Source organism: Clavispora lusitaniae (genome assembly GCF_014636115.1).
Source record: "Clavispora lusitaniae strain FDAARGOS_655 chromosome Unknown tig00000078_pilon, whole genome shotgun sequence".
NCBI classification, from domain to species: Eukaryota; Fungi; Ascomycota; class Pichiomycetes; order Serinales; family Metschnikowiaceae; genus Clavispora; species Clavispora lusitaniae.
Window position 1 is genome coordinate 809,788 of NW_027093977.1, and position 13,949 is coordinate 823,736.

A 13,949-nucleotide genomic window follows, 5' to 3' on the forward strand; every position below is an offset into this window, starting at 1 on the left:
GGAGTCGTGTGGGGAACTTTCAAGCCTAGAAGGGAAGGTCTTTGAAACCCGCCATGCGAAATTAATTGTGTATCGCTAGCACTGTATGTCCCTAGTGGGCGCAGAGAACCCCCTCATTTTAGAATTTCGAATGCCGGTGCTCCCCACTCTGGCCGGCATTTCAACTACGATGACTACGGCTGTACTTCTCAACTGGTATAAAGTTACATTCATAAACGTCACAGTCACAGAACAATACTTTATCATCATTCCAGAGTTCCTTAATGTCAGGATGAGGCATCTCTCGTTCCGCGAGCTGCGGTAAAGCTGCTAAATCCCATTTGAAATACAGGAATTTTAGTAGTGCACATCCTTGCAGTTACGGAGTCTAGTTCTCATGTGGTTTTTGCTCAGTAGCCTGAAAGAGTCATGTTCAAATAGAAGACGAAACGAAAACTCAAGCATGAAACTTCTCTGTAGAGTACTATCTGGTGTATGTATCCTTTAAATACTTCGTTCACCCTCACTCTGACTAGTGTGCTCTATTTTAAGGCACTTGCTCCGCCTGTAGGTTCTTCGCGACACACTTGTCGCGGGAAAATATCAATCTTGTTTTTTGAGTGTAATCTTAGTTTACTTCCTCATACTTCCCACCCACACCTCACACTCATGCAACTTTGATATCCCAATGTATGATGTTGAATCAGATCAGTTGAATATGGAAGCTGGAGACAGCGGCTATCACATTCCCCAACAAAGACCAGTTTATCCTAAGGAGCAACCATCGTCGCGAATGGCTCCGCCGGCGTTTTTTTATCGTCCATACCCGGTCAGTCCTCTATCTGCTCCCGTAACCTCTTCCACTTCCGATGATTATTTTAGCTTCCCGGGGACGGCTATAAATGAATCTCAACTACCCCGCCAAAACAAACCGAGCCGCATTAACATTAAGCAACCGGATGCGCCAACTCAGGCTACAGTCAATCCTAATGTGAATTTCTTGAATACGCATACCAGGTCGTATTCTTCAGATGTACGGTATCACAGTATGCTCTCGCAATCCTTCACTCCTAATGATCACACTCGACCTGAAGATATACGAAGTGGTCTTGGGGGTGCGCCTATCATGAAAAGTGTGGATCAGCTGGACGTTGCGTCGCTGAATATGAAAAATAGGAATCCAGGATTTCATCTACCGTTAGATAATTTGAATACTCCACATGCTTTGCAGAGGTTTCAGCCTCAATTTCAAGCCAGCCCTCATTCTGAATCCAGTTTTGATGTCACATACGACAAAATGCTATTTACTGAGCCGGACTCATTTTTTCACACGGGGGCGGGTGGAAACTTCGATAGTGGACAGGAGGATGTAACTCCTTTGATGAATCCACCAAATATGAATGAAAATGGTTACTTTGGAGGTCTAGAATCTTCGCTGGTCGGGAATAATGATCTCACTGATCTTTTCATGGACAATACTCTCAATGGGGGCTATCTTAATGATCTCCCTTCAAAAATGGGTTCACAGCCAATGGATGAGTTCAACAATTATGTCAACTTTCGAATGATGGGAGGATCGTTGGACGACAGTACCAAAAGTGACGGTATTAACCCAGTCACTGAATCTATTCAAATATTCGATCACAAAGATGAAGGCAGTGATGGGGACTCATTTGTTCTGCCGTCAATGCAACTCCATCTTCAAAGTGAGCATATTTTGCCTAATGCTTTCCGTCCACTCATGGGCCGGTCCGCCTCTGTACCAGGGACATCGGGAGCTCTTCCTTTAGCAAGGTCTGCGGACAAGAAGGCGGTATCAGGAAAGAAAAAGAAGGCGCTCAAAGGATCCGTGTGCACGATATGTGATCGATTCATAAGTCGAGACTTCAGCCGACATATGCGGATTCATGATGAAGTTGGACGATTTCAATGTGTTTTTCCTCGAAGTGTTTGTAAGCATAGATCCGGTAAATTTAACCGACCCTATGACTACAAAAAACACTTGTTGAATGTGCACTTCAAGTATGACGATCCTGCGGTCAAGCTTGCACCTAATTTGACGGATAAACTTCTAGTCTCGGGGCAGTGCATTGCTTGCGGGCAAAAGTTCATGGCTAATTATTGGCTTGAGCACCACATCTTGACTACAGATACGTCCATGATGTGTCCAGAGTTACGAAAACTAGAAAAGCTAAATGGGGAGGCCAGTGCAAGTAATCAGCTGGATGGCCATGAAGAAGTTAGATCCACGTCGTCTTAGTGTGAGCGAATTATGTGTATATGCTCTTTATGAACATGCTTCGCATTTGTATGCCAGAAGCGACCAGAAGCTTAGGAGATACGCCAAATTTTAACATGAACAGTGCGCGGATTGTCCGTTGTCGGAACATGCGCACAAATACGCCTCTTTTAGGTAATGATAAATGCTCGTGAAAATTTGCTCGTGTCTGTTTATAAGAGCACGCAATGACACATAACGATAAAATACTAGACACCTTTTCTCAATTAGTTTAGTATCAAACATGGAAGTCGTAAGACATATGGATATGGGCGGCGGCTCCTCGGGAGAAATGAGTTCTGCAATGCACATGGCTCTGTCTACCATGAGTATGGCTCTGTCTACCATGAGCATGGCTATGGACATGGCTCTGTCCACTATGAGTATGGCAATGGCTTCAAGCACTTCTTCGCATGCTCATGGCTCCTCCTCCCTGTCGCTGGGTATGGACATGGGTGGCATGTCTATGAATATGTACTTGACCACAAAGTATAAAGACTATCCCGTCTTGTTTAGTGGCTTGAGTGCCCACAATCGTGGTCAAGCGTTTGGTATTTTTGTGCTCATGTTCTTTGTGTCCTTTTTGAGCAAAGGCTTCGAGTTTTTGAAAAACTACTTGGAACAAAAAGTGTGGAAGAATCCTAATTATGCTGTGACTCAAGTCACCAACGTTGTTGAAGAATGTGCATGTGACGATGACAAAGATTCCAACCCACACAATGATGTGGAAAGCTTAGGTGCTTCGAATCAGCGCAATGTGTCTGTGCCATTGGTGTTGATGAGAGATGTTATCAGGTTGGTTTTGTGTTTCATTCCAGAGTTGCTCAGTTATGCCATGATGTTGGTAGCAATGAGCTTCTCGCTAGTTTACTTTTTTGCCGTTGTCACTGGTATGGCTTTTGGCCGCTTTTTCTTTGAAAGATTGAGCGATACTATTGGTGTTCGTCCGGGTGCAAATAATTTCCAGGGACACCATTAACTACGCACAATTATAATTATACTCACATCAATTCATTACGAAAATACTTTGCTAATTTTCTTGACCATCTCGTTGTACTTTGTTCTGTTGAACGTGCTTGAACTGTTCAGATGTAGCTTCTCACTGTATGTCAACCTCAAAATGTTGAGTAATTCGTTCTTCAGATATTTCTTCTTGCCTGAAGTCATTTCTTGTAGCAAAGAGTGGTCGCTGACCATGTACAACTGAAAGTATTTCGAAGCAACCGTCAAGTCCGCAACATCTTGTCTCTTCATGATGCTGCGCAACATTTGTTGCAATACGAAAACATTCAAAAGTATTTTCTTGATACCGTTACTATTGGTAATCGTAACAAGATAACTCCCTTGAATTAGCGCCTTGTTTAAGAATTCCGGTAAGCCTGCGAAAACACAATCATTTTCATCCACATTAAGCATTTCGTTGATTTTAGTTCCAATGTAGTAAATTTCCTTGTTGAAAGCAGTGATGAATTGGTCTGCATCTGCTGGCTCTGTTGGAATTCGGAAGTTATCTTGAAATGATTTGCCAATGTAATACAAACCTTTTAGTCTCAAATCGTATCTCAAGGCTATCAATGAGTTATCACGAATTGCCTCAAAAACTTCAACTGCTTTGTCAAACTCCCCAATCTTTTCCAGTGTTAAAGTGAGATAATCGTTTTGTGTCCTTTCGGTTATTGTTAATGGTGATCTTCCATTTTCCATAAAGACCCAATCATGTTTTAATTGTTCAGCCTCGGTTACCGAAGTTCCCTCGTTGTAATTATAGTTTGACTCCTTCCTCATTGAGGGAAGCCAACTTAAAATCCATGAAGAAGTTAACAATAAATAACAAACATGATCAAACCATTTGTCATCCAAAAGATCATCTTTCGAAACATCGAAAACGCTTTTAACAGAATCATTAGTGGAAAACATAAGCTCGATCTCTTCTTCGACCAAATCGCGTAGTTTGTCTTTATCTTCATGATTCTGCAAAATTGATCCAGTAACGTCGAGCATAGCAGGGACTCTCATCCATTTCCTGATTTGCAGAATGTGCTTATTTTGGCTGTCATTCAAGCCAAATCTTATTTCGGTGATATCGTGAGACCCACCACTCGAAAGCAATTCGTGGTAATAATCATTGTATGCTGAGGAGAATTTTTTCACTAACAGTAAGACGACGTCAGTCATATCCTTACGATAACTAAATGACGTGTTCAATGTTTGACAGGTATGGGTAAGAAGACGTCTAAAGCGGACTGCATTAGAGTAAATGGATGATACTCCAGAACTTTTCATATTAGGAACAAATGTAGAGCTAGCATCCTGGTCATTTAAATTCACTGTAGCCTGACAGAACCCGACACTAATAATACCCGTAGCAGCCTCAGCCGTATTTCCTCCGGGTTTAGACATGCATTCGTGCAAAGATGCATCAAGATCGGCCTCTAATTTCCTTAGGAAAGAGCTCTTCATGAATTCATAGAAAAATTGATATGCTATCATGCTTGTACCCTTTGTTTTCTCAAAATTAGTAAATAATTTATGAGCCCCCACAGTGAATATAAGGAAAAACTCTAATATCACTCTCATGTTGAATATACTTTGAGGAACAAGAGGTTCAGCCAAAGCACTCATGTCTTCGTTAGATATGTAGAGTGATGTATCATTTCCATGCGTATTCTTTGAAGTGTTTACCAAGAATCCTGGAAAGACTTCGTTTAAAACCAGTTTGATGTCATCTGATGTTTTGCTAGAAGATTGGTATGATACGTTATCAAACAGAAATAGTTGCTTGTTTGTCATCGCTTGGAAGAGCTTGTTGGTATTCTTGTGTTCAGACGTCAAAGGTGAATGATCTTCAATTTCCGACGAAATGTATTTTGTCATTAATGCCTCGATCTCCTTACGGGTAGCCATCCATATCGATTTGAAGTCGTAAATTCTCAGGCCTGTAGTACTGCCAGATCTGGAGACAATATCATCTGAATTAAATAACTGAACAATCTCCCATGCAATTTTATGGTTCATCAAAATGTGAACGCACTTCAAGAAGAAAGAACCAAAGAAATCTTGGAGAATTGGTACGGATGCATCGTTAAACAGCTGACCACTTATCTTATCTTCGGCACTTACCAATTCGATATTTCTGGTCTTGGATAATCTTGCCAACCTTTGAAGATTTTTTTGGCGTGCTTCCTCTGTAGTGCGACTAATAAGTGAATGAATCTCCTGTTGTGCTGTCGAGGACAAAATTTCAAGAACAGGATGCAATTTGTTGAGTTTTGATGCTGTTAGTAAAAGCATAAATATGTAATGGAAAGACTCAGCGGCAGGATTCAGAGCTGACAGAAGAAGGATCGAGTAATCAATTTTTGTTGAATCTGCTTTTGAGTAATGAGCATGTAACTTCGGAAGCTGAACTTCTAGGAAGTTCTTTGCGCTTTCTGTAAATGAGTCAGCAATCTCGCAGATGTCTAAGTTTGCGGAGTTGTAAATGTACAGTTCTAACGTGGTCAGCAGATCGATCAAGGTTTTCAACGATGTCATTTGAGGATTGTTGGATTGAATGAGATTGTTCCAGGCCTCTCTTCTATCACTCGAAACAGACACATTCTTGAGATATATCTCGTTCTGAATTTCATCAAGAATCATATCATATAGATTGTTAGACTGTGCTTCCAAATAGGTGCGAGTGGAGCTCATAGCAGATAGAGACCATAAATTGTATTTGGCCGCAATTTTGTGTGCTTCGGCAATCACATCGTACACTTCATGGATCTTTTTTTCGGTGATGAGTTTGTCAATAACATTTTGGATATCCCGCAAATACTCCATGGCGTCAAGGATTTCGATCATTTCTGTGTATTTGGCTGAACTGTTGTCCAAATCTCTTAAGTGGTGAGATCTATCATTCATGTCACGGGTGCTTTTATCAATCAAGTCCTTTATATGTAAGGAATCTTCCTGTGATTCCTTGACAATTGACAAAAGAACATGATACAGACCCACGCTGTTGTTGAATGTTTCATGGTTTTCAACAACTGAAGTCTTGAGTGCCTTACTTGTCAAATCACATAATTCATCAAACTCTGATTTCCGATGGGCTAGACCGACGGAAGTATCATCAAGAAATGCAATTGCCATTTCAATGGGCAGCACTTCATCTCCAATTAGTTGGGGCCAATCGTATCTTACCTCCTTGTAGACAGACTTGAGATCATTAAGAGATTTAATCGTTTTCTTCTCTTCATCCTCTGACCAGCTGCCGTTAAAGGCCATACTGACCGCTCGATGACGATTGACCATGATAAATGTAATGGGTAGTATTTGGATCACTCAAGGCTATTTTTGAATCTAGTAATCAAAGATGTACGGGTTTGACAACAATATAGTACCTAAACTCCAGAATGACATGTAAGAACGACAAAAGAGTCTCATTTATGTGTATATGGGAGTATCATAAGTACTTTCTATAATCGTCCATTTTTAGTTAAGATTTTTTGCTACTAACATATTTTTGCTTAAACTTCATGTTCTATTATTCGCCTCAGATTCGCAAATTTCACACAAAAAGTGCAATTGGTAGATCAAGTTTGGACGCAAGTGCATAATAAAATTTAAATACTTGTAAAGAAAATTGATATGCTATGTTCAACTACAAACAAGAGCTCTGTAAATATTATATATGAATCAGAGCTGGCTCCTTTCCTTTGTGGCTTGTAATCGGTCGTAAATATAATCAGATGCACGGGGGTTTTAAAGGTAAACAAAATCGGTTTCAATGCATCGATGGATATTATAGAGCTTCTGAGTGAGCCAAGTGAATGCAATGTACTGGTAAGAAAAAGGAAGAGATGCCATGAAGTGATCATGTAAGTAAATTTGTATCAGATACTATGGACTTAACGCTAACAAACAGCTTATCAGAGGAATCAAATGATAATTCCGTGGCAACTAAAGCAGCGGACGACAACGGCTACGCAAGAAGAACTTACGGAAAACAAGATGAAAGAAGACATTCTGAGAGTCTTTTCGAGGTTGGCCGGACGTCGTCGCAGATAGACGTCTCATCGCAATCAGGCGCAAAAACTCAAGTTTCAACAAGCAGAAACATACTAGATCTCAACAACTGGATCAGCAGCTCAGACGATGATTCATTCACTCGTGATTTGATCAAAGATGTGACACCAAAACGTCAAGGGCGTGGGCAGAAAAGCATGATGAAGAACGTTTTAAATTCATCTCCTGTCATTGAAAGATATTCACAGCCACTAGAATCGATTCCTGAGTCGTACTCCCCAGTTCGCCCTAAAGAAACCACGAGGTTCGGGAATGAACTAATAAACAAGAACCCCGTTGCTAGAATTGAATTTTCGGATCCAATTAGCAGTTCACCTATTCCTTCTTCTTTCCCTAAATCTGTATCTCAACCCACAGAACTTTCTTCCGGACCAGGAAGCAAAAGAAGAAAAACTCCTTCTCATAATTCAAAGGATGGCCCATCCATAAAGGAATGGAGAGAAGCGAATAAGGTTACTAGAAAGAAAGAGGATATATTACAGGAGATGGTAATTGAGATAGCTTTGAAGTTGAAAGATAAAATCGAATCTGAGTATTTCAAGGAAGTGTTCACACTCCCGACAGTGAGAACCACATACTTCGAATTACCAATGGTGTCTTGGAAGAGGAGGATCAAAGCGAGATATGATAGGGACAAAGACATTTTCGTTCCCTGTGAACCCACCGAAGTGTCTGAACGCGTCGTTGTAATTTTCTATGAAACTGAGGACCTAATCAATGCCATAAGAGAAGAAACCCTTGAAAGTGACGTGAAAAGAATTCGACAACGCGTAACTATGGAAGATCCTACTCTCAACTACCATTTACTTGTGATGGTTGGCGGATACAGGGAATATCTTCGAAAGCTACAAGCTGCTGAGCATCGCATGTACAAGGAACAAATGCTTGAGAAAATGCTGGATGTTTCTAAGGGAAAAAAAGCGACGACAAAACCGAATATTACAGCACTGGAGGTTCAGCGGCTAGTAATGGAGACTGAGGTGCACATGAGAATTAACATGTTTTTTCCTAAGAGCATGGAAGAAACAGTTGATTGGCTACATTCTTTTACCTATACCATCGGAGCTTCCTTGTACGATAAGCATGAACGAAACTCTGAATTTGCCAACCTTGGGAGCGTAAAGCTGGGGTCTGATCAGAAGAGCACATTCATCGAAATGATCAAAAAGTTTAATCTCATGACGAATCAAAAGGCGGAGAAACTTTACGAGTTTTATACTTCAGTTGGCGCAATCTATAATCGGCTATCCCAACATGAAGATCTTGGGAAGGTGAGCGGGAAAAGTATAGTTCCGCCTACCGTGAATGCGGCCATGAAGAAACTCTTTAGGGCTACAGATCCTAATGAAGTTATTGTTGATTGATGAGGCTAATTAAGGAAAGACCTGAACCTATGGAATAGGAGTTAAGAATATTGTACAGAAATAATTATGTTTCGTGATCAGTGCGAGCCATCAATCACACCACCTACAGCACCACCTTCTTTGCCGTTTCAAAGTCATCGTAAGAGAGTTGATCTTTCATATGATCAATTGCGTCCAATTTGCTGGCCAACTGGGTGATTTCAGATTCAGTAAAGGGGAACTTCATGGCGTGCAATTGAGACAAAATGTTTAATGTCTTATCAATACAGCCAATGTGGCCATCGACACTTATGAAATCAATAAGGTTTTCCACCAACTTCTCCGATTGAAAGTGTTCGGTCTTAACATTATCTAGGCCAGTAGATAAGAGAGCAGACAAGAGTGAAAGTTTGCGCAACAGCATTTTCTGATCATCATTCGAGGGGAGCAACTGGAGAGCCTTGAAGCCACCAAGCTCAACAAATCTGTCAGCAGCGATCTTATAGTTTCTCACAGTACTAGAGAGGGCAAATAAGCACTTCATTCTCAACTCTTTTGGTGTCAGATCAGCAGATGCCAACTCTATGAGCTGCAGAAAGCCATTATCGGCTTTGAAGAAGGCTTCCTGACTAGCAGGATTATTCTGGGTGGCGATGGCCACGATGGAGGCACTTAAAACTCTCAAGCTGACTGCGTCGGCTTGTAACTGAGCAATAACGCTTGGCCAAAGCTTCATATTTTCAATGTTGTTTGCATTATCCATGTTTTCAATCAACATCTCGAAGTTTTCCAATGCCACCTCTTTAGCTTCCTGTGTAGCCTCTGGATTGTTGACAACTTCAATTGCTTGTTTCATCAAGGTGGGTTCATCTGGACCTCCGAAAAGCTGTTTGAGCATTTCGGGATCCGGCTGACCAATCCTTTCCATAGCTTCTTTGTCGCCACTCTGCTGAGCGATCGACCATTGCAATAATTTATCCATAATGTTCTAGTTCACTAAAAGGATGAAAAGGTTAGTTTAAAAACTGACGATGAGAGAGTAGAACTACATGCAGGAAACATTCTAGAAGATTCGTGAAGGTGGTGGAACAAAAGAAAGGGACAGCAACTATCGCACTGCAAGAAGAAAAAAGAAGGTCCCTGACGTAAATGGTAGACCATCAAGGAAACCATGCATCCTGATATCTGGGGGGAGCACGAGACTTCATCCTGCATCTCCCGACCACCACAGTCGTTGTCACTACAGAAAACTCACAGGTGGTGTGTAAGTGCATGCAGCACCTGAAGTCGCATGCACTTAGAGTGCGCCTAGTCAACTTCCTCAGCCCCGGGGTTTGCAAAGGCCCATTCGGATATGGCACCAGCAAACTTTGTTCAGAAATAGAACAAGGAAGCTTTGTTGGCATTGCAAAAAAATTACAGGCAAAAATTGCCGATGTTTCGGTACAAAGCAGATACCAATGCCTGTGTAATGAGCAATCTAGTTAGGGCCACGTTCAATGTAGGCAGTCTCCTGATTGTGAGTATGGTGGTGCCATGATCTCAGGTGACGGATGAAGGTAATCCGCGGGGGAAAAGTCCGAGACACAGGAGACTATATCCAGTCGCATTCGACATATAAAGGGCCGGGATCCAGGGCCCTAAGTGCTAGATATTTTTTTCTCTTCACTAGCAATTGCTTCGTTCAATCAAACTAATCATGTCTTTGTCTAAGAAATTGTCCGTCAAGGACTTGGACCTCACCAACAAGAGAGTTTTCATCAGAGTTGACTTCAATGTCCCACTTGATGGCACTACCATCACCAACAACCAAAGAATTGTTGCTGCTTTGCCAACCATCAAGTACGCCTTGGAGCAAAAGCCAAAGGCTGTGATCTTGGCTTCCCACTTGGGTAGACCAAACGGTGAGAGAGTTGAAAAATACTCTTTGGCCCCTGTTGCCAAGGAATTGCAATCTTTGTTGCCAGGCCAAAAAGTCACCTTCTTGAACGACTGTGTCGGTCCAGATGTTGAAGCTGCAGTCAATGCTGCTTCTCCAGGTGAAGTGTTCTTGTTGGAGAACTTGCGTTTCCACATCGAGGAGGAGGGCTCTAGAAAGGTTGACGGTAAGAAGGAGAAGGCTTCTGCCGAGGACGTTGAGAAGTTCAGAAAGGGTTTGACCGCTTTGGCCGATGTCTACGTCAACGATGCTTTCGGTACTGCTCACAGAGCCCACTCTTCTATGGTTGGCGTTGAATTGCCACAGAAGGCTTCTGGTTTCTTGATGGCCAAGGAGTTGGAATATTTCGCCAAGGCTTTGGAGAACCCTAACAGACCATTCTTGGCCATTTTGGGTGGTGCCAAGGTGTCTGACAAGATTCAATTGATTGACAACTTGTTGGACAAGGTTGACATTTTGATCGTCGGCGGTGGTATGGCCTTCACCTTCAAGAAGGTTTTGGACAAGATGCCAATTGGTGACTCTCTTTTCGATGAGGCTGGTGCCCAAAACGTTGAGCACTTGGTTGCTAAGGCCAAGAAAAACAACGTCGAGCTTGTCTTGCCTGTCGACTTTGTCACTGCTGACAAGTTTGACAAGGATGCTCAAACCGGTGTTGCTTCTGAGAAGGAAGGTATTCCAGATGGATGGATGGGTCTTGACGCCGGTCCAAAGTCTAGAGAGCTTTTTGCTGCTGCCGTTGCTAAGGCTAAGACTATTGTCTGGAATGGTCCACCAGGTGTCTTCGAGTTCGAGAAGTTCTCTGCTGGTACCAAGTCTTTGTTGGATGCTGCTGTGAAGTCTGCTGAAGCTGGAAACACCGTCATCATCGGTGGTGGTGACACTGCCACTGTTGCCAAGAAGTTTGGCGTTGTTGACAAGTTGTCCCACGTTTCTACTGGTGGTGGTGCTTCTTTGGAGTTGTTGGAAGGTAAGGCTTTGCCAGGTGTTGTCGCCATTTCCGAAAAATAAATTATGAGCAGATTTGATATTTGCTCTATATAAAGTGAATAATAACGTTTAAGCGAATACTATAGATTTGTGCTTTACTTGATCTATACTATCCAGTAGAGGCTTACAATTTAGCTGCTCCACTCATGATTTGCGCCCATGAGTCTTCTGTTAACTCTTCGTAGCCGTTCTTGCCCAACCAGTAAATTACCTCTTGACCATTTTCGCCCTTTGGCAATTTTTGGTTCTTGTACTGGTTTTTGGGCACCTTATGATTGTGCGATGCCTGGATTGCATCGGCCCCAATCTTAATAAACTGTGGAATTGCATATTTGGGCAATGTCTTCTTTACATGTTCGTAAATTCTTTGCAAAACCTCCTGGTCGCTCAAACCATCTAATGGATCAACCACAGCAAAGCCTGCTCTTCCCTCATGATTTGGAACACGCACACCAACAACCACAGCCTGCTTGATTGCTTTGGTGCTCATAATTTCATTTTCAACCTCAGTGGCTGAAACATTCTCAGATTTCCAACGGAATGTGTCACCCAATCTGTCAACAAAGTACAATAACCCATCCTCATCCATTTTCAAGAGGTCACCACTTCTAAACCACGCATCACCCTTCTTGAAAACATCACGAATAATTTTGGACGATGTTGCCTTTTTATTACCGTAGTACCCTTGGAATGAGTCTTCAATATTGTTAGCGTCCATAATTTTCATCAACAACTCACCAGGCTCGTTCGTTCCAGCCGTAACGCAAAATCCAGTTTTTGGGTCACGCAAGATTTCATTATCATCTTCTGGATCCATTTTCACTAATGCTTGTGTAGTGTTCAAGACATTGGTAATCAATGATCCATACTTTCTACATGCACCCACCCCAAAATCACCGTATTGAAGATTGGTTGTTGCAATAGGTGATTCGGTCGAGGCATAAAACTCACCAACGCCTTCAATGCCGAAACGATCTTTAAACTCTTGCCAAATATCAGGACGCAATCCGTTACCGTAAGCAATTCTCACATTGTGTTTCTTCTCGTCTGGATGAGGCTTGGCATTCAACAAGTAGCGGCAGACTTCACCAACGTATTGCACATGTGTGGCGCCAACGAGTCTTGCCTGTGTCCAAAATGTAGAGGCTGAAAACTTCTGACAAACGCTGACACATCCGCCTTTTGCAAGAGTTGGACACAACCCCAACATTGCTGCAGTAGAATGATATAATGGCATTGCAGTCATCACATTTGAAGTATTATTGATCTTCATAATGTTACCAAAAAACCCACATGCCATGAACGTTTTTCTCCATGACATTATGGCAGATTTGGGCAAGCCTGTAGTACCAGAGGTGTAAATCAAAGTACAACAAGACGACATTGTATCATTGGGGCGTCTGGTTGAATCAGGAGCCCTATACTCAGGTCTGTTCTTGTCAAGAAGTGTCCGCAACAACTCTTCTTCATTGATATAATGCAAAGCAACGTCTGGTAAGCTTTCCTTAATCATGGGTTCAGTATTTCGAATTGGCTCCGCACAGTCGGGATCAATAAAAACTTGCTTAACATCAGCCACCTTTATACAGTGAACCAAAGCTTTATCCTTGGTATTGTAGTTTAAAAAGGCGGGCACAGCGCCGATGTTCCACAAGGAAAGCCACAAGATAACGAAAAGTGGTTTGTTCATACAGTCGATTCCAATTGTGTCCTTCAGAGTCACTCCATGCACATTCTTCAAAATCCAACTGAAGCGTAAAATCATTGCATACAATTCGCTGTAAGTGTACGTCTCCAAATCAAACTGATCGTCGTAAATGGGGTACCCCTCTTCATCAAGTGTTACCTTGGAAGTGTTTCTTGGCCGTGGAAATGAAATAGCAATATTGTTTGGGTATTTCTTGGCTGCCTTCTCGAACATATACCAATAACTTGCTCGTTTTCTTGAGACATTGTAAAGATAGGGAATCGCCGTCCTGACCACTTTTTGAAGAAGTAAGAGATCATCCTTCACATGATACTTAGCATCAAGTAAATGTGCACCAAAAATGGCAGCTGCGGCTAATTCAACACCAGACATTCTAAATTTTGGTTCCAACCTTTATTGCTTTCTCTCAAATCAAATAGGTAGTAAATGAGTGACAGATTGAAGCACTTATATGTCTCCGCAATGGAGACTTTGCATATGCTCTTGTACCATCTTATATGCACAACATAAATACATGGCATTATTACCACATTTAGCAAAAACATGATTTTTAGGGGATTGAAAACACAGCAACACCCTCGGTAGTCACCATAATTATGAATGATAAGTCGGTTACAGATAGGCTTAAAATTAGTAACTATATTA

The 13,949-nt window shown here is 41.9% G+C and overlaps 7 protein-coding genes across 7 annotated transcripts; 4 read left to right on the forward strand and 3 right to left on the reverse strand. All coding sequences in view use genetic code 12, as the record gives it.

The window, feature by feature from the left end:
* Positions 1-667: 667 nt before the first annotated feature.
* FOB63_002539 (uncharacterized protein) lies at positions 668-2,239 on the forward strand (the record flags this gene model as incomplete). The annotated part of the gene is made up of 1 exon (XM_002616413.1): positions 668-2,239. One exon carries the CDS (start codon positions 668-670, stop codon positions 2,237-2,239), a length of 1,572 nt encoding a protein of 523 aa, XP_002616459.1.
* Positions 2,240-2,501: 262 nt separating this feature from the next.
* On the forward strand, positions 2,502-3,236 carry CTR1 (high-affinity Cu transporter; the record flags this gene model as incomplete). Its single annotated transcript, XM_002616412.1, has 1 exon — positions 2,502-3,236. The coding sequence occupies one exon, from the start codon at positions 2,502-2,504 to the stop codon at positions 3,234-3,236; it is 735 nt and encodes a 244-aa protein (XP_002616458.1).
* A 35-nt stretch (positions 3,237-3,271) lies between these two features.
* Positions 3,272-6,550, reverse strand: SEC8 (exocyst subunit; the record flags this gene model as incomplete). Its single annotated transcript, XM_002616411.1, has 1 exon — positions 3,272-6,550. The coding sequence occupies one exon, from the start codon at positions 6,548-6,550 to the stop codon at positions 3,272-3,274; it is 3,279 nt and encodes a 1,092-aa protein (XP_002616457.1).
* A 483-nt stretch (positions 6,551-7,033) lies between these two features.
* On the forward strand, positions 7,034-8,688 carry FOB63_002542 (uncharacterized protein; the record flags this gene model as incomplete). The annotated part of the gene is made up of 2 exons (XM_002616410.2): positions 7,034-7,116; positions 7,164-8,688. 2 exons carry the CDS (start codon positions 7,034-7,036, stop codon positions 8,686-8,688), a joined length of 1,608 nt encoding a protein of 535 aa, XP_002616456.2.
* Positions 8,689-8,791: 103 nt separating this feature from the next.
* On the reverse strand, positions 8,792-9,649 carry FOB63_002543 (uncharacterized protein; the record flags this gene model as incomplete). The annotated part of the gene is made up of 1 exon (XM_002616409.1): positions 8,792-9,649. The coding sequence occupies one exon, from the start codon at positions 9,647-9,649 to the stop codon at positions 8,792-8,794; it is 858 nt and encodes a 285-aa protein (XP_002616455.1).
* Positions 9,650-10,366: 717 nt separating this feature from the next.
* On the forward strand, positions 10,367-11,617 carry PGK1 (phosphoglycerate kinase; the record flags this gene model as incomplete). The annotated part of the gene is made up of 2 exons (XM_066102247.1): positions 10,367-10,733; positions 10,878-11,617. 2 exons carry the CDS (start codon positions 10,367-10,369, stop codon positions 11,615-11,617), a joined length of 1,107 nt encoding a protein of 368 aa, XP_065958394.1.
* Positions 11,618-11,720: 103 nt separating this feature from the next.
* FAT1 (long-chain fatty acid transporter) lies at positions 11,721-13,676 on the reverse strand (the record flags this gene model as incomplete). The annotated part of the gene is made up of 1 exon (XM_002616407.1): positions 11,721-13,676. One exon carries the CDS (start codon positions 13,674-13,676, stop codon positions 11,721-11,723), a length of 1,956 nt encoding a protein of 651 aa, XP_002616453.1.
* Positions 13,677-13,949: the final 273 nt, after the last annotated feature.